The sequence below is a fragment of the Tamandua tetradactyla genome, chromosome 18, assembly GCF_023851605.1.
Source record: "Tamandua tetradactyla isolate mTamTet1 chromosome 18, mTamTet1.pri, whole genome shotgun sequence".
In the NCBI taxonomy this organism is placed as follows: domain Eukaryota; kingdom Metazoa; phylum Chordata; class Mammalia; order Pilosa; family Myrmecophagidae; genus Tamandua; species Tamandua tetradactyla.
Genome location: NC_135344.1, coordinates 20,054,347 through 20,074,824, shown reverse-complemented (window position 1 = coordinate 20,074,824; position 20,478 = coordinate 20,054,347). Strand labels below are relative to the sequence as shown.

Here is a 20,478-nt window from a genome sequence, read left to right as displayed (position 1 = left end):
AATGTATATTTTTAAAAAGCTTTTGTGATTGAAGGATTAACATTTTAATTTCCTTATTTCTTAACTTTTGTATAATTTCTTCTCAGTAGAAACCTTTTTATTGGTATGTAAATATAATAAAAATGTTCATTAGTAAATTAATTGATAGTAATAATTTCCTAGCTGATTAAATAAAGCATTAGAAATAGTTTGCCTTTAAAGTTTTGACTAAGTCGTACATTTATATGCTTTAAAAATTCTAAGATATAAAAACAAATACAATATAAACTGTTCTTCATCCTCTGTTGCTGAGCCACCATCCCACATGCACTCAATTTTATTAACTTCTAGTATATTCTATCAGACATATTTTGTGCATGTGTAAACAAATACAAATATATGATCTTTTTCCATCATTTACACAAATGACACCATATTGTATACATTTTGTTTTTCATTTTGCTTTTTTCTGCATGACATTATATTTTGGATATCTTTGGCTATCAGTATATAAATAACTTATTCATCTTTTAAATCTGCATAATATCTGGTCTTTAAATTAGTGTTTTTCAAATTTTATTTGCTGTATACTCAGTAAATGCATAACATGCTGGTATATACTTACATATATATGATTAAAATGAAAGTTTTACAAATTGAGTTTTACCTTTACTATTTCCAAAAAGTTAAGATAAGTGGCATGCAACATAAACACAACTCATTAACCACTAGTATTTCCATCTGCCCAATTTATTTTAATCTTTGCCCCCTATTATTTGTTTTATTTTTTTATCCATATTTGTTACTCATCTGTCCATACCCTAGATAAAAAGAACATCAGACACAAGTTTTTCACAATCACTCAGTTATATTGTAAAAGCTATCATTATACAGTTGTCTTCAAGAATCAAGGCTGCTGGAACACAGCTCAACAGTTTCAGGTACTTCCCTCAGTCACTCCAATATACCATAAACTAAAAAGAGATATCTATGTAATGCATAAGAATAACCTCCAGGATAACCTCTTGACTCTGTTTGAAATCTTTCAGCCACTGAACCTTCATTTGTCTCCTTTCTCTCTTCCTCCTTTTGGTCAAGAAGGCTTTCTCAATCCCTTGATGCCAGTTCATCTGGGATTTCTGTCCTGTGTTGCCAGGGAAATTTATACCCCTGGAAGTCATGTCCCACATAGGAAGGGAGGACGGCGAGTTCACCTGCCAAGTTGGCTTAGAGAAAAAGGCCACATCTGAGAAACAAAAGAGATTCCCTGGAAGAAACTTAGGCATAATTTTAAGTAGGCTTAGCCTGTCCTTTGCAGGAATAAGTTTCTTGGGGGTGAACCCCAAGATTGATGGCTTGGCCTATTGATTTGGCTATCCCCACTGCTTGCAAGAATATCAGAAATTCTCCAGTTGGGGAAGTTGAATATTTCCTCCTTTCTCCCCAGGGCCACAAGGGGACCTTCTAAGTACTTCTTTATTCACTGCCCAATTACTCTGGAATATATTGGGGCATCATACTAACCTGGACAAACCAACAAAGACTCACACCCTGTTCGAGATTCCATGTACATTCCATATACTTATGGTATACCTGATCATACAAGTTAAGTTGGGAAATGCACTACCAAATTATAAATTTTGCACCAAATAAATTGCTCAATCACTCTGGAATTTATCGGGGCATCACACTAACCTGGACAAACCAAATAAAATCTCACGCCCTTTCAAAATTGCATGTGTTTATGGTGTTCAACTAAACTGACCATACAAGTTAAATTAGACAATGCACACTACCCAAAATATAAATTTTGCACCCAATAAACATCTCTCCCTTTAGTTTCATACAGAAGTTGAAGTTTTAAAATATGGATGATGTTCTGATTTACCTTAGTCCTATCCAGATCAGCTTCATTCATATCTCTACTCAAAGTCAGATCCATTTTTCAACTTTTAAAAAATTTCCATATAGGGTACTGCTGACTTTCATAGCTTCAGAGCTCTAATTCTGAGTCTCAGGTGTCAAATTTCCATATAGGGTACTGCTGACTTTCATAGCTTCAGAGCTCTAATTCTGAGTCTCAGGTGTCACTCAAATACTCGAAGTTTCTGGGAATGACCAGGTTTTCAACAAACAGCTCAGTATCTCAGAATTTAGAAATAGCAGTTACAACTCCTGAATACATGTGACTGCTGTAAGAGCTTACAGGTGTAGGGCCCTTTACAATAGGCCCCAACCTGATAACCCATGCTCTCAACTCAGTTCACCGGTTTTTAAATTATAGTTAGTCCATATGAATGAGGTGTGATAATATTTGTCTTTTTGTTCCTGACATTCAACATAGAGTCCTTAAGGTTTATTCACTAGTTGCATGCCTCACAACTTCATTCCTTTTTGCGGCTGCTCAGTAGTCTGTTGTATGTATACACCATTGTATATATACCCCTTCCATTCCTCTGTCATTGTACCCTTCGGCCACCTCCATCCATTGTGGATTGTGAACACTGCTGCGATAGACACCAGTGTGCAAATGTCCATTTGTGTCCCACTCTCAGTTCCTCCAGGTATATACTGAGCACTAGGGTTTCAGGATCATATTGCAACCCCATCCCTAGCCTCCTGTGGAACCACCACACTGCTCTCCAAGGTGCTGCACTTCTCTGTTTCTCTACTGACAGTGAATAGGTACATCTCTTTCTCCACATTTTCTCTTGCACTTATTTTTCTCTGTTCATTTTTAAACAGTTTTATTTACATATCAAACAATCCAGCCCAAGTGTATAGACATGCCTTCGCGCACCCACTGTTTTTAAAGGAGTGGCTTGAAGTGTGACTAAACGCTATTTAATAAATTTTTTTTAGAAAAGTGGAAAAAACAAAATGAATATAGACTTCAGCATTATTTGTTTTTATTTTCTTTTAAAAACAGCAAAGTAACAGCCTCTGTCAACTTGCAGGTCGCTGCAAAATTATATTTATGACATTTTCTAAATTCCATGTCATATTTCAGTTCTAAGATGCAATGAATTATAACAATTATGTATCTTTAACATAGAAAAGGAATTCTAATTAAATTATGACATGGTATCTCAATTTCAGAAATGTTAAAAAGTGAAAAAATGTATATCTTAAAATCCCTGAAATAATGATAGTATCTTTTTACCAGCTAGTATTTTAAAAGGTTTCCTTGCCTAAAATTATAAACTAATCTTCTAGACATTAGTTTATTGTCTAGATTATTGTCTAGATTAGTTTATTGTCTAGATTGAGCAAAGTTGAATCTTTAGAGTCAAATTATGGGATAAATATGTTTTTCTAGTATAGAGTAAATATGAACCCCCCCACAAGTTGATTTTTTGCAATCTATTTTAAATGAATTTGAAGGGAAAGTTCTATAACTTTAAAAATAATATTTCATAGAGAATTTCTTCTAAAAGTATTTTAAACTAATACATCAAAACTTAACTTTGATTTTCCTTCTATTCTAAGGAAATATATACTGTGGCCTAGCTAAGGTGGAAAAGCAGAGCAGAAACCAGGGGCTGGGATGGGTTGGGAAGAATGGAAATAGAGAGTAACTGGCTAATGAGTAAGGGGTTTCTTTCTGGGATGTGGAAAATGTTTTAAAATTAGGTTTTGGTGATGGATGCACAATTCTATGAATGAACAAAAAAAAAACATTGAATTGCTTTAAATGCATGAATTTTATGTACATGAACTAGATCTCACTAAAGCCGGGGTTGGGGGGTGGGGGGGGAGCAAAGGAGAGACGAGATTCCCTGAGTTTTTGTTTTTGTTTTTGAGAGGAGGGGTGCATGGACTGGGAATTGACCTAAAAGTTTTAAAAATATAGTACCTTTAAAGATCTGCCCCTCTTCTGAGAAACTTAACTTTGCTCTTTTACATAGTTATTTATGTTTGCTTCATGGAAAATAGTTTCTCCAAACTGTTTTTTACTTATGTGGTTATTATTATTGCATAACAGTGTAATAATTATTATATAATGGTTATAACTCTATGAGAAAGTAAATAAGCTAGGTCAATCTTCTTTACCTAGTTATTGGGTTTTGTTTGTTTCATTTTGTTTTGTTTGAGTGAATTTTAGGCTCTTCAGCAGTAACAGAGATTTAAATTAATGTGAGTACTTCTGTGAGGCTTCTTGAAGGTTGCGCCTTGGGAATTATAGATATTAATAATTCTAAGAATCAATATTTTAGCAGCCCTTGAAGTATAGAACTTTTCCTGGGGTGAGTAATACTGTTTTCTTCTTGGGTGTTTTCATAACATATATTTCTCTGTATCTTTTTTTCTTTAACAATTATTGTTAACATTCTGGCGAAGTGCCAATTGGCAATCTAAATCAGAAGTTGCACTCTATCTGCAGACCCGCTATGGTTCATTGATAACATTTTGTTTGGCCCACTCGTTGCTATGATGAGCTAGTTACTAAACTTTTAAAACTTGAAGTATCTTACCTAAAAATACAAAATTTCCTGCTTTTCTGGAAACATCATAAATCCAGAAGAACTGAGCTTGGATTTCCAAATGTTTCCTTCACTTGGAGTTCAGTAGTTCCTGTCCTGTTTAGATGAGACATGGGTCTCTAGTTAGCTGCATTTGCCCCCATATCTTACTGCTCCTAGACACTAAAGTCCAGTGTTCTGTTATGATCATATTGCTTTCCTTAAACCTTTTATATGTTCATGTTACCTTCTTGGTTCTCCTAGTCCCTTGAGTTTGTGACCTACAACTAGATAGCTTTATAGATGTTTTTCTATTCCAGGTCACGTTCTCATGCCTTCTTTCTAACAGCCGAACTTCACTGACTTTCTTTACCTAGTCTTTTCCCTTTCCATTTTAACTTGAACATAGCTGTTCACATACACACTTCTTCAAACATTTTCATCTTATTATTTTCATACTTGGAACTTAGTTTTTCATTGTTCTCTAATGCTTATCAAGGCATTATAGAATTTATCTTCAAGTTTAGTATTTCCCTTATCAACTAATTTCTCCCTAGTTATAGGCTGCCTCTGTCAGAGAATTTCTCTGCATGTAACTTGCTTATTTCATTTCTCTCCACAGACTATTCCCTGAGTACTTCTCAGATAATTCATGAATATTCTCTTTATCAAAATTTAACTTCTGCCAAGAAGTATGTCTAGTTTTCCTCGTTTTGTACTGACCAGTCTTGTTGGGTTCCTCTCTGTTTTCTATGCTATGTATTAAATTTTGCACATTTGTTTCTCAGCTTATTGAATTTCTAATTGTCACATTATACTTGATATCTCCAAGGATATTTTAGCTGCTTCAGTATGAAGTTTTTTTTTTCCTTTTATTTTCCTTTTTTATTCTTCCTTCTCCAGTCATTCCTAAACCTTCCTAGTTGTTTTAGCCTACGTAGTCTCTTTCCTTCGGATTGTTCTTAAACATTGTATTGATTTTGTAAGCTTTTATATATATATTAATTATAATATATATTTATATATATAGAATGATACCATTTTCAAAGCATTCTTGATTTAAAGAAAACCATTCTCAAATGAATTAATGATATTCTTATGTGTGTGTGTATCCTCTCCAAAACATACAAATTAAGTGAAATGTTTCTTATAGAATATGCAAATCAAATGACGTTTAATCAAATATATCCTCCTATGATGTTGGACTCAACTGTAGCAGAATTTTCTGAATTTTTTTTAGAGTTAATTATAAGTGAACAATAACAATATGAGGATTTTAGTTTTGGATTAGTCAAAAATTGCATTGTAGTTGAGGGTTAAAGTAAATATAAGAAACTTTGTCAATACTTGATTTTAAATTATAATTCATTATTGCTTAATTCTTAGGCAAAAGATTAGATGGAACATTTAAGAATAACAACTATCCAAAATGTTTAAAGGAGACTTTAATTATAGGAAATAATTTCAGTGGCAAAATGAGAGTAAGCCAGAAACTATAATATATTGGACTTATCAACTAGTCCAATTAGTTGCCTTTCTAGGATTGTGTAGAATTTTAAAAAATATATTTTTGTTGAGAAATCTTAACACGCATACATTCCATATGTGGTGTACAATCAATGGCTCACAATATCATCACATAGTTGTGTATCATCACCAAGATCATTTTTAAAACATTTGTGTCAGTCCAGAAAAAGAAATAAAAAGAAAAAACTCATACATCCCGTACTCCTTACCCCTCCTTCTCATTGACCACCAGTATTTCAGTCTACCCAATTTATTTTACCCTTATCCCCCCCCTGTTATTTATTATTTATCCATATTGTTTTACTCATTTATCCATACTCTGTATAAAAGGAGCACTGGACACAGGGTTTCCACAATCACATGGTTACATTGTAAAAACCATATCGTTATAAAAAGCTATATCTTTATAGAATTGTCTTCAAGAATCAAGGCTACTGGAACACAGCTGAACAGTTTTAGGTACTTCCCTCCAGCCACTCCAGTACACCATAAACTAAAAAGAGATGTCTGTGTTATGCATAAGAATAACCTCCAGGATAACCTCTCCACTCTGTTTGAGATCACTCAGCCACTGAAACTTTATTTTGTCTCCCTTCTCTCTTCCCCCTTTTGGTCAAGAAGACTTTCTCAGACCCATGATGCTGGGTCCCAGCTCATCTCAGGATTTCTGTCCCACATTACCAGGGAAATTTACACCCCTGGGAGTCATGACCTACATGGGGTCGAGGGAGGAAGGCAGTGAGTTCATCTGTCAAGTTGGCTTAGAGAGAGAGACCACATCTGAACAACGAAAGAGGTTCCCTCAGGGGACTCTTAGACGTAACTCTAAGTAGGCTTAGCCTATCCTTTGCAGGAATAAGTTTCATAGGGGTGAACTCTAAGATCAAGGGCTCAGTCTATTGATTTCATTGTCTCCACTGCTTGTGAGAATATCAGGAATTCTCCAAATAGGGAAGTTGAATATTTCCTTTCTCCCCAGCCCCCCAAGGGGACTTTGCAAATACTTCTTCCAAATTACTCTGAGATATATCAGGGCATCACACTAACCTGGACAAACCAACAGGATCTCACGACCTATTCAAGATTCCATGCACTCAATAATGTTCAACTAAAGTAATCATACAAGTTAAATTAGGTATTGTGCTATCCAAAACATAAATTTTGTACCAAATAAACATCTTTCCTTTTGGTCTCACAATTGTGTAGGATTTTGATTCTTGACCTGAAGTACTCAAACTTGGCTCTTTGGCATCTGATCAAAATGTAATGCCTTCCGGGGTGGTATGACGGTAGCTCAGTGGCAGAATCTCACCTGCCATGCCGGAGACCCAGGTTCAATTCTTGGTGCCTGCCCATGCAAAAAAAAAAAAAAAAAAAAAAAAAGTAGTGCCTCCTTTTCTGTTTGAATCCTTTCAAATCTTGAGGCTTTAATCTTACCAATATTCCCATGCCTTTTTTTTACATGTTAAAAAAATTTGCCTGATCTTATTTCCTACTTCATTTCTTTCCTCTTAATATCTAATCATTCCCACTATTTTAGATGAGGTTTTTTTTTTTTCTGTTTTATAGTATACATTTGTACTAATTTATATTCTCAGGTGATTCTTCTTTAAGATTTAAAACTTCAAATGATAAAATCTTGGAAAAAATAGACTGTACCTAGGGTAAGATCACATTCAAATGCTAGAAGCCTTTCCCAGTTAATTTCATATAAAATTACAGGGATAACCTAGGATTTGAGGGATAATGGTTAATTCACATAGTGAAAACTAGCTTTGTTGTTACAACTAGTAAAACAAAATAAGTTAAAGCAAAAAGTATTGATGTTAGTAAGGTGCTGGTTGCTACTTTAAACTTAAAACATTAATGAGTTTGAAAGTCTTAGACATAACTTTTCTAGTGTGGTAAGAAAGTGTTGGAATACCTCCTACAAGAGGATTATTACACTGATTTCTTCTCTAAAGATCAGTAGGTAAACAGTAAGCAAAAATCAACCTTTTGGAAATATTATCAAAGCTATGTTTGTTTATATCTAATTATTTCATTATTGTCATTAGACAATTGTCTTAATGATTTTTTAAGACATATTGTCTTAATGGTTTTTTTTTTTCATGTGGAAAATCCTTGAGCTCTTAGAGTCAATGCCTAAAATTGACCTGTTTTTCAATATATTTCTTTTATATGTAATCTTGCCAAGATATTTTTTAAACACATAACCTTATCTTCTGAAGGAAATTTAGCCACCTGTTGAATTCAGAATTAAAGGAAAGATTTTAAAGACTAGAATTCTTCAATTTGAAGAGCTGAGGCCAAGGGAAAACCTATAACTTTATGAATAGTGTGGAAATGTTAAATATAGACTTAGTAAATTCTGGTGCGTATTTATTAGTACTTCAGAGGCTTGAAAGAGATGAATTCACAGTAGATAACTATGACTGTATAACACAGCAATGTATACTTACAGAATTCAGTTTCACAAGTGGTACAAATAGAAATTCTTAATAAATAAATGAATGATAGAGAAATTAGGATGTTGTGAGACAGTCCCAACTTATCAGCTAAATCCTTATAGCATTCCTTAATGTCTCTAAAGACCACTCTTTCTACTTTTAATTTTTTTTAACCACTGCTTCCTAGCCTTTTCAACTATGGCTGCTATATGGCAAGCCATCTGGAGGTGGAAGTACTTTACACTCTGATTTGTTAACTGTCACAGCTGTTAATGTGGAGGATATACCCAGGTTTCCTTTGCATGAAGTACCAACAAGAAGTTATTGGCGATGATTTTCCATATGTTGTTAGTTTCGTCAGCAAGAAATAAAAGCAAACGGAAGTATAAGTTATTACTAACTATGATTATGAACAATGAAAAATATTTTTCTTCAAAGATCCTAAATTCTCAGAATTTTGAAGTAAAGGAGTAACAAATGGTTTTCCTCCCATGTGTCAGTTTGAATTGATTGATAATGGCTGCTAGGAGTACTATATTGAGAAGGGTTTTTGATGTCATCTTTGATCTCAGAAGAAAAAAATGACAGTTCCCTTAATAATAGATAAGGGAATTGTGTAACATTTGAAGTGTTTTCCATTTCTACAATAATATTAATTCCTATATGTTTCAGTTGAAGAAACTGAAGATCAGAGAAATTTGTGACTTTCATTCAGTTAAAAAAAGAAAATGAAAGGCAGAAAAATTAAGCAGTACACAGTTATTAGGAACGCTTGTTTTTGAGAGAATGAAGATAAAGATCATACTCCATATTTTAAACAATGCATATGTGTGTATGTATTGTGTGTATGTATTTTGTGTGTGTGTTTTGCAGTTATAGTTAAACATATTAACATTTATTTCAGAACTTCTTCATTTGAAGAGTAGTAGAATATGACGAGGAAGGAAAAAATAACATAAGATGTAGATGTGAAGAGACAGCAAGAAAGCAGGAAGGGAGATTAGGAGGAAGCAGGAAAGCCTTGAAGAGAGAAAGACCTAGCATGAGGGGAAAGTACAAGTAAAATTTTTAGAGCTTTTCTTGGATTTCAAGCACTGAATATTTTCTCTTTTTCTTAATGCCTCCTAGAATAAGTATTTTCCATCCTTAAGGTTCTGCTTTCAGTGGGATGACCTGGTGATGCAATGTTTAGTCCTCTCATTAGTATTATTGGTCCTTCGCAGCCTCATGGAATCCTCTAAGATTTGGGATAGCCCTTGGTAGCAGGACTAGTATTGTTAAATATCCAAACCAGACAGAATTTTTAATATTTTGTAAAATGTTATATTTTTTCCCCAACAAAATCAAGATTAATGCATCAATATTCATATTAAGTATAGGGTGAAAACATTACTTAACAATATATCCATATGTATACTCTGTCTCCCATTCATAATACAAAAATATTTTCCCTAATTGTGCTTTCTTTTGCTTTTCAATTACTCATTAATGTAAAACCTACAGAAGTGTCCAAATAGGAAGATTGAAAATGACAGAATAAATGTTTTTAATTCATTTTTACTTTCATAGATATTTTCTGAGCTTTTCTTACCTGCATCTTTGTAGCTTCAAATTTAAGATTTATATCAGGTAATTAGAATTTTTAAATAGCATATAAAAACTTTTAAAAGTATGGAAAGGGATGTCTAGGCCATGCATTTAGTCTTTCCCAGTTTCAGCTCCCTCTAGAAATCATATCTGTTTTTTAAGGGATGTTTCAAGACGATTATATTTCTTTTACAGTGTATACTTTTTTGGGGTATCATTACATAATGATCAATCCAATTTTTAATCTCCTAGCACTTTTTGTTGGGTTGGGAGACAAATGGAAAAGAGAAATGGGATAGGGGTGGTCGTTCTTTCCTTACTATGTCATAGTGATTTCTTTAAAATACCTGCAAGATATTGTTTATATACATTAGAGGATTTCTCTCCAAAAACATTTTATCACTTGGATTTTTCTTATTAGATTTGAAAATCCATTCCAAAATAAAAAACATTAATATCTTTAAATATATTTTAGTGTTAAGAATTTTATTTGGATGAGGAAATATAACCTTTGACTATTACTTTTCCTTCAAAATGTTGAATTAGTCTCTTCATGTTGAATGCGCAGCAAATGAGATATTGTTTAAAAACTTTCATTTCAGCATAAAACATTTCTCCTGATACTCTATCGTAGTACTGAAATTGTGTTACACCTGTGGAAATGGTCTTCTTCACAATTAGCCACTGGCTAGGTGTTAAGAATACACAAGTGTTAGATTATAGCTAATCTTAGGAAGGATAGATGTGTTGTCTTTGAAAGTGCGAAGAGTTGTCTTTATTTTCTGTTATGTTTTAAGTTTCGAAATATAGTGAACTTCTGTAAGTTTTTTTTAAAGACACTTTCAAAATTAAAATTGTTATATCAGCTTGTTACATGATGGAATGTTATTTAAAATAAAAGATAGTGGACCTTTTGGAAGTACTGGATTTAAAAAGAAACAAGGTTACTTGAATCTAAATTAACTATAATGTTGTTCTTTGAACCTTCTGCACAACCAACACTTATATATATATTTAGTGTTTTTGATGTTTTTTTCTTGAATTATCAACTTTAACAAAATTTAAATTTGCTCTTTTTTATGTTTAGGTTTTTTTCACTTCAAGTATCCATTTAACAATACTCTAGGGGAAAAAGAATATTCCACAATGTATTTTTACTTTGAATTTTTCCAACCTCGTATTTCTTTAGGAGTTGATTCCCCTCATATTGTGTACAGCATGCTTACATCCTGAGCCTAAAGAGAGAGATCAGCTTCTCCACATACTTTTCAATTTGATCAAGAGGCCAGATGATGAGCAAAGGTGGGTATGAGTACTTCATTAGGATATGAATACAGCGTTGACTTATTTTATATAATTAATTTTATAAACTTGGCATCAAGATTACCATTTTAATATAAATGTCTTCTTTCCTTCCTGATAATTTATTTTAGTGACATTGTAACTTTCCACCATCGTGGTATCACTCCTTGATGGTTTAATACCGTGCATTTCAAACTATAGTGTTATCATCAAGTACCCTTCCCTTCCCATCCTCTTTTTTAAGGTGACCTGGAATTTACTACAAAACCAAGCAGGTAATAGGGAACTCATTCTGAGGAATTTAACTTAGGGGTAATAAATAAAACTTAAGACAAAAATGTCTCAAAAATATGTGCAAATCCTAAGATCAGAGTTCTTATCACCTATCATATTCCCTCACAATTTTTAACGTTTAAATTTTTTAAAAGAAATTTTACACCTTATTCTTTCACAGCGTTAATAGTTTCTTAAGACTACTAGACACATGTACTTAGTGAAGGATATTGTCTGAATTGTATTTTTGAGGAAATAAGTTACATCAAAATGATATTAAATTTTAGTGAACTTTCTTTAAAAATATATAAATATTATTTTATTTTCTGAAAATTGCAGAATATTTATTTCTGATTTGAAAAGTTAGTCTTCTTTTAATACAATTTTCTCACTTCTAATAGAAGAAAATTTCCTAGTACTTATTGATTAGGGTATGTCCAAATCCTCAGTACAATGGAGAGGATCTCTTAAATAGGGGCCAAACGAATTGTAGAGACAAATTATTTTATATATATATGTTAAAAGACAACTCTTCCTCTGCCCTCCATATGCCATAAGCCATAGGTAGGTCACATAGCAGAGAATTGGGGCATATCTAATGAGCCCATAGGCATTCCAGTGTTCCCAAGGTAGGAAGGATCTTAGCTGCCTTCAGGAAAACAAAGATTTTTAAAGAAGCCTAACTTCTTCTGTTTACAAAAATTCTCAGTGCTGATTTTAATGAGTACCAAAATTCATGAAAGGCAAGCAATAAAAACCTTGTTAGTTACTAAAACCTATAAAGGGAAGCAATAAAAACCTTGTTAGGTACTTCTTAAGGTTTACTTTACAATAAAATGTTCCCGAAAGAAAGCAAGCGGAGTTTATTTTTAAAACATTGTGTTTTTGAGTGGGTGGACTTCTGGTGTAAAGTGGTAATAAGTCAACATTTCTTGATATTTCCTCTCCCAACTTTGAATTTGTTTTGAAGACATAATCAAAGAGATAAAAACTAAACATTGGTGAAAAACAGGGGCAACAGTCACCCATGAGAAATTTTTCTATTACTTTAATACAAATTAAGCTGGATTAAGACATCCAATCTAAGACTCATGTTTTTCACTTTGAGAAAATATGATTTAGTTGGCTCAGATGTAGGTAGAAAGAAGGTACCACCACTCCCCCTGTCTGCCCCTAGGTCAGACAACCATTACCGTTGTCCAAGGCAACCAGTTATTTGTATCCCCATTCACTTCCCCATCTGCGTCCATCTCTCTTCACCCATTCAGAAATCATTATTTCTAGTAATAAGAAATAGTGTTGATGGGCAAGCGGTATACTTCATCCTAGAACAGGTGGTATTCTTTTGTAAAGTCCTGTAACAAAGTTGTAAAAACTAGAAACAACCCTAGAAGTACATGGCATATGTTACATTTCGCTGAATGAAGCTTTAGACTCCCTCAAATCTTTTACAATACGAATTCTCATCATTGTCAAGAGAACTGAGGGTTGGAAAAAGAAGAAAAACACTAGATTCAGCAGGACCATATTAAATTATTGTCTCCTTGACACTAGAAATATCCCTGGGAGTGAAGCTATTAACAGTGGCCATTCCCTTTATCTTGCACTAAGCTGGGGCTGGATACATTTCCTTTCATTAGTAAACAAAAAAAAAAATCAACCTGGACCCCACAAGAATTCTACTGTATGAGTAAAATCAAAATTATTCTTAAAATCCAGAATAAAGATATATTTTGGGGAATAATTTACTACAAAAACCAAAAAACCTTTTAGAGATATATTTGGTATCCTAAAAAGAAGATAAAAATTCATGATTTAGAGAGAAAAGATTGGGATAAGAGAAGATACTAGAAGGAAAAAACAAAACAAAACTAGAAAAATGCCCTGTTTCCAAATTTATATTAGATACAAATTGAATTGACACAACTAGAAATTCAGTCCATGTTTTAAATGAAAACCTGGACTTTCAGTCTTGAGGGCAGAATGAAAAGGGCACAGAGATGAAAATAATGAGAAAGAAGATAGGTATAAAGGCAAGAAAGCAAATAATAGAAATTATTGAAGAAGTACTGAAAACATAAGAAACAGAAATAAAAGTTGCTGTCCAGTAGAACTTTTCAGGATGATAGAAGTATTCTCTGTGCTGTTTTTATATGGTAGTTATTAGCCACGTGTGACTATTGAGCACTTGAGATGTGCTTTCATTGCGTTTAATTTTAATTAATTTTAAGTTAAAGTTGAATAGCCTCATTTGGCTTATGGCTACCATATTGGATAGAGTATGAAATATTCTCTTCATTTAAAGGCTAGGTAGTTTGTGATGCATATTAGCCATAGTTTTATAGACGTTCAAGTATGCAGTTTGTATAAGGAGTACCATTGTTGTCCAAGGAAAGATTTTTATTTACACTACATACCTCCCAGTACCCAGGGCAATGATATACTATAAAATAACATGATTGAAATATTTAAGAGTAGGACAAAAACAAATGAAATAAGGTAATTAAGTGGATCTTTCATGAGAAAGTAGAAAGCTCTATGAGAAACTTTAGTTTAATATTTTTCAAAGGGATTGTTTATTTTTTGTAAAACTGTTATTTTCTATTACATCACCCAGCAACATCAAATTCTAATTTAAAAGCAAAATGTAAAGTTCAAATATCAGAAAACTCTATTCATTGGTCTCTTGCAGATTTGAAGAATTGTTAGCCCAAGTTTCCATAATTTCCCAAACCTCTTCAATTATAACTCATAATGCATGATGATGGAAAAAATGTAAATATATGAACTCTTACATATTATACCTTGGCTTTTCAGTAGTTTTACCGAACATTTCTAGTATGGCATAAATGGTGTTACATGACTAGATTGACAGTTTTTTCGTTTTTTTTTTTTTGCATGGGCAGGCACCGGGAATCGAACCCGGGTCTCTAGCATGGCAGGTGAGAACTCTGCCTGCTAAGCCACTGTGGCCCGCCCAAGATCGACAGTTTTGAAAGCATTTTGTAGTTAATTGCTTCTTCTTCCAAAAGAGGTTTGAGAAATATGTGTCTAAAACTCTTAGATTTTTCTTCATAAACTTTGGTTCAGTCCTTTAAATTTTCCAGTGTAATGATACTATCGTGGCCTTGGACATACATTTTATTCAAATCATTTGTTATTAAATATGATCAAATTTATTTATAAACTTCTGAAAATTAGTTCCAGTCAGCTACTCAAAACTTAAATCCCAGAGTTTTTCTTTACTTATGAAACCCTTTGAAGTTTCAAGGTACATATAAATTAATAGAGGAAACACTGCCATATATATTTTTTGATTAATAGAATACACTAGCTTCTGAAAGCTCCTGTTGTTTCCACTTTTTTATTCTAATTATTCTTGTTGAATTTATATACTTTGTGTTACTTACCTTTGAACTTCTAGTTCAAATATTTCTTTGCCTTTGTCTTTCACTTTTGATTTCTAAGGACTAAATATTCCCTTTTTCCCACAGATGAAGTGAACACATCATGGGCTCTTAATTTTTACGCTTTTAAAAAAATTAAAATACTTCAATATATGAATATCTTCATCACTGGTCTATTCTTAAATCTATAACGGTATGGCCAAGGGAGTGTTTTGTTTGGGTTAATCCTGAGTCAAATGCCCACAACCAAGGATGGAATCCACAGCTCTACATCTATTGCCAAAGTGGAGAAATGGGTTTTTCTTAAGGACAGTGAAGGAGGAGGATGTAGATCAGGGTGATTTTTTTTTTTCCAGAAGAAAAGCTGTATTGGATGCCTAACAGACAACAATGCCTCCGAGATTAAAACCTTTAACTTCTAAGTGAGGCTGTACAAGTGTATTCATCTTGTTTGATGGGTGGGCAGGTGAACTGAGTACAAATTGGATAAAAATTCTGTTTTTCTATGTTATAATTTTCTATATTAATGAAAAAATTATTTTTGTTTACACTGTTGCAAAACAATAAAATTGTACTTTATGATTCAGTAGTTTCATCAAATTCCAATGCTTTATCTGATTTTTTAGTTTTTACCTCTTCACAGGATGTTGGAAAATATAGAAATAAGAGTAACTCATAAATTAAGCTCAAAATTTAAAATTCAGGGAACTCTCAAAACTGAGAATAAAACAGTCATACAGACTTTAGAGCCCTATAAATAGATATTTCTTTCCTGCCCTTAACCAAACTATACTAGAGCAAGTGGAGAGATGACCTTTTCAGGACCTAGCCAAGTTGCTTAGCTATACCAGCAGCCCTCACAGAGTTGTCAAATAGGATTAAGGGAAATTAAATCACATCATTAGGATCAGTCATCGTAAACTGAAAATTTTCTAAGGAAGATTTCCTGATATTTTATAGGAAAATTAATATTTTATTTATTACAATTTTTTTGTTTTTTAGCATGGGCAGGCTCTGGGAATTTAACCTGGGTCTCCGGCATGGCAGGCGAGAATTCTGCCATTGAGCCACCATTGCACCGCCCTTAATATTTTATTTTATACTTGAAAAATAGTATTCCTTATCTTGGTAGTTTAATTAATAGCTAAATACCATCAGTTCTATTTACCACTTTTAGATTCATAAGGCAAAATCTCCAAGTCTTAGAGCCCGTTTTGTAGATTCTGCATGGAATGCTAATAGCTGCCACCTGATGATCGAAAGTATATATTAGCCTCACTTCAGGTCTAGATCCATCAGGAATTAGCATTCATGTGCACACTTAAATCTCTTCTCATGTTACAGTAATATTTTTATTTATTAAAATGTACCAACCAATTAATCATACTCTATAAAATGTGAATAACAAGTAAACGCAGCAAGGTTGTTAAGTTAAAATAATATAGTTGACATATAATTATGTTTTCTTATTTAATGATCTCAGGCTTCTTTGATAGCATCTCAAGAAACCCTCATCTTATGCTCAGTAATGTTGCTTTTTGCCTGTTCTTTGTCTATAGTTGACACCATATTTCTCCCTCTGTCATATAACAATCCCTGTTCAAAGTTGCCCACTAGTAGGAAAAACATTTATTTTTACTATCACAGGAACATATTTCCATTATTCTTAATAATTTCTAGGCCGTCCAACCTTTATTGCTTTCAGACAAGCAATTTCAGAGACAGCATTTTCAGAGCCCATCACATTTCTCAGACTTTGAATTTTAACTCTGCTGACTAAAGTCTTTTGTAAGGAGTCTTAACATTTTTTCTTACTATAGAGTTTGCACATCTTTCATATGGGGATAGTAACTCATTTAAAGCCATTTTATGTGAAGTTCTGTACAAGTGCGTACTTTTTACAAGTGTTCAAACTGCTTAAATTTTTTAAAAAAATTGAGTCATCACAGTTATTAAATATTTATAGTACCTACATTTACATACACTTTCTCATTCTTTTAAAACAATAGTGGGAAAAAACAATTATCAGATGTTAGGAAATTTTCACTGGGAAGCAGACAGCTAGAGTGCTGTCTGTAAAGCTTGGTATTTTCTTTTGCCATTTTCTTTTTATTTGCTTTAATTTGTTTGCTTCCTAAAGTAGGAGGAAATAGAAAACATTCACTAGTTGTATTTCCATGGAAAAGAGAGTGAAACTCATCCCAGCATACAGTGGCTTAAGTTCTTGGTTGGGTCCATAATACCCGAGAGCATTAAGAACAGGTGGAAAAAATTACAAGAGAGGTGGGGAATGAGAAGATGCTGCAATATACAATGAAGACATTCTGGTTCCATGTTTTCCCCATTACTGTCCAGAGGATTTTAGTTTTTTATTCTCTTTGAATAACTTAAAGAAATAGTCATAGCAAATTTGGTTAAACTAAATAGAAATTTTAAGTCATTTTGCAGTTAAATTGACATTTAAAAAAACAACAGCAATATCTGGGCTTAAAATGCTGGTTATTAAAGTAATATGAATTAAGCATTCTTTTTTCTTTTCTCTTAAAGTTGGATACGTCAAAAACATCTTGAAAACATATCTTTTGGGGGGGATGGCAGAGTCCGTTTACTGTCTTAAAGTGTTAGACAATCAAACGTGGCAAAACTTAAAACTGCTTTTTAAGGTCACTTTAAATCGAACTTTATTCTGAAGAGTGAAAAGTCTTATTTAAAAATCTGTACTATTTTAAAATTAGAAATCTGTCAATTCAAGTTATTAGTTATTTATCTATTGCTCCGTAACAAATCACTTCAAAGCTTAGTAATTAAAAATGTTACCCATTTGGGCGGGCCGCGGTGGCTCAGCGGGCAAAGTGCTTGCCTGCTATGCCGGAGGACCTCGGTTCGATTCCCGGCCCCAGCCCATGTAACAAAAAACGGAGAAACAGAATACAATAAAACAAGAAAATGTTTAAAAATGTTTCCCTTTCTTCCTTCCTTCCTTCCTTCTCTCTGTCTTTCCTTTAAAAAAAAAAAAAAAAAAAAAATGTTACCCATTTGCTATCTTACTGTTTCTGTGGCTCAGGAATATACATCCTATGCTTCAGGGTCTCTTAGAAGGAAGGCTAATCAAGGTGGCAGCTGGGGCTATGGTTATAGCAAGGCTTAACTAGGGAAGGATCTGCTTTTAATCTTAAACATGTGATTGGGAGGGTTCACATCCTCGTGGATTGTTGGACTGAAGGCCTCAGTTCCTCACTGACTGTCGGCTAGGAACCACCTTCAGTTCTCTGACGTATGGGTCTCTCTAATGTGGCAGCTTGCTTTATCAAAGAATACCTTCTAAGAGACAATAGAGAAAGCCCCACAAAAGTCACATTCTTTTGTAACCTAATCTCAGAAGTGACATCCCATTACTTTGGTCATAATCTTTTTGTTAAAAGCATTTCTTTAGGTCCACCACATACTCAAGGGATTAGGATTACACAAGGGTATGCATATCAGGAGATAGAGATTATTGGGAGCCATATCAGATGCTGCCTACCACAGTTATCTTACATACAATACTAAAAACGCTGATAAACACATCTAGTTTTCCTACTAACATGATTCCATTGTTTGTAATGTTAGAAATTGATTTAATGGCTAGAAACTGAAATTTAGTAGAAACTGAAGCATTGGGCAGATTATAATCTCATAATGTATATGTGGGAAGTTAATTTAGGAGGTTATGATATTCAGCTCACACCAACACAGAAATCCCTCTACAATGACTCTCATATATTGCTACTGCTTGAATAGCGATTTAAGGAACTCATTCTCTTAGCAGCAGCATAGTCCATTGTTGATGAGATGTAACTTGATTGGGCAAATATAGTACTTTCTGTGAATTACAAAGCTGCCTCTTTTCAACCTTTAGTCCTTGTTATGCTTTCTAAAGCAAATATAAGTCTTTCATTTATTTATATGTATTGGTTTTTAGGCAAATGATACTGACTGGTTGTGTGGCATTTGCACGTCATGTTGGACCAACACGTGTTGAAGCCGAACTTTTACCACAGTGCTGGGAACAGGTAAACAATGTATTGGGTTTTCCATAACCATTCTATTCTATTTTATTATAAATGTTTTAAAGGGGTTTTGAGTCAAGATGATTTTATAGATTTTTTTCTTACATTTAAAATTGGTTGCATTAATTATATAAAGTATATGTTAATATGCTCTTTTAGAAATGACATTAGGAAATATATGGATGTAAATTATGATGCAGAGTGACTTAGTAGTGATTGAGTCCTCTGGAATGCTTTACTTATTCATTCATTGGGCAAATACAAAGCATTACTTCCAGTGCCGGGTACTGTTGTATTGTATTCACTAGAGATACAGTGGTGAACAAAAGACAAAGACATTTTAGTGGGGACATAAAAATGAACAAATAAACTATAGGATGTCTTGTAGTGATATGCAATGAAGAAAAATAAAACAGGTAAAAGTTAGAGACTGATGGGGAATGCTGTTGTAGAAAGAGTCATCACAGAAAGACTCTGAGAAAATAATGTTTAGGCAGAGACTTGAATGAAGTGAGGTATAGTAAACTAAAAAAAAAACCCTAAAGTGGGAGTGCTTCTTGAGTTCAAGGAAGAGCCAGAAGATATGTTTATGGATAAGTAAATAAAAATATATCATATATATTATAAATATATACAGTATATAAAATATAAACCTTTGATGCAGAATATTTCTATATTTATTATTGACTTGTTTTAGTAGCAGTATTTTTTTTGTTTAATATTGAATTTTAATATTCTTCTGTAGAACTGAGAATCATTGATTTTCTAGGCTTGATTTTAGGTCATTAAGCAGCCTCTCATCTTAAGATATTTTTCCTATGAATGGTGACAAATTTCATGGCCTTAAAGTTCTATCCTCAATTTCTTTGGGCATTTGTTTTGTTTTTTTCCATTAAAATACAGTAGCATCATATCTAGTTCAATCTATAAAGTAAACATTATATATAGTCTTTATTACCTTTAAAAATCCCTTATATTATCTAGAAGTTATATTGTGTCATAATTTAGATGAGGTTTTCTAATCACTTAAAAAGTCAAAATTAACTTGAGCACAACTTTGAGTTTATAATTCTATACAATATTCTTGTATACATTTAACTTTTAAAAAATATACTAACAACACCTTTTGAGCTATAATTCATATATTATACAATTTAGCCATTTAAAGTGTACAATTCATTGGTTTTTAGTATATTCAGAGTTGTGCAACCATCACCACAGTCAATTTTAGAACATTTTCATCACTCCAAGAAGAAACTCTAACCCCTCCAGCTTTGTTCTTTTCAAGATTGTTTTAACTCTTTTGAGTCCTTTGAATTTCCATATGAATCTGAGAATCAGCTTGTCAATTTCTGCAAAGAAACCATTTGGGATTTTTATAATGATTGTGTTAAAACTCTAATTTGTTTAGTATTGTCATCTTAATAAGGTTGGGCCTTTT

At 33.0% G+C, this 20,478-nt stretch overlaps 1 protein-coding gene across 5 annotated transcripts in view; it reads left to right on the top strand.

The window, feature by feature from the left end:
• RELCH (RAB11 binding and LisH domain, coiled-coil and HEAT repeat containing) overlaps positions 1-20,478 on the top strand; it is a 141,768-nt gene that overhangs the window by 54,961 nt on the left and 66,329 nt on the right. For all 5 annotated transcript variants that reach the window (XM_077135314.1, XM_077135313.1, XM_077135312.1 and 2 more), the window contains exons 11-12: positions 11,196-11,308; positions 18,950-19,040. In XM_077135314.1, the coding sequence (XP_076991429.1) occupies positions 11,196-11,308; positions 18,950-19,040 (204 nt within the window). The remainder of the gene's footprint in view (positions 1-11,195; positions 11,309-18,949; positions 19,041-20,478) is intronic.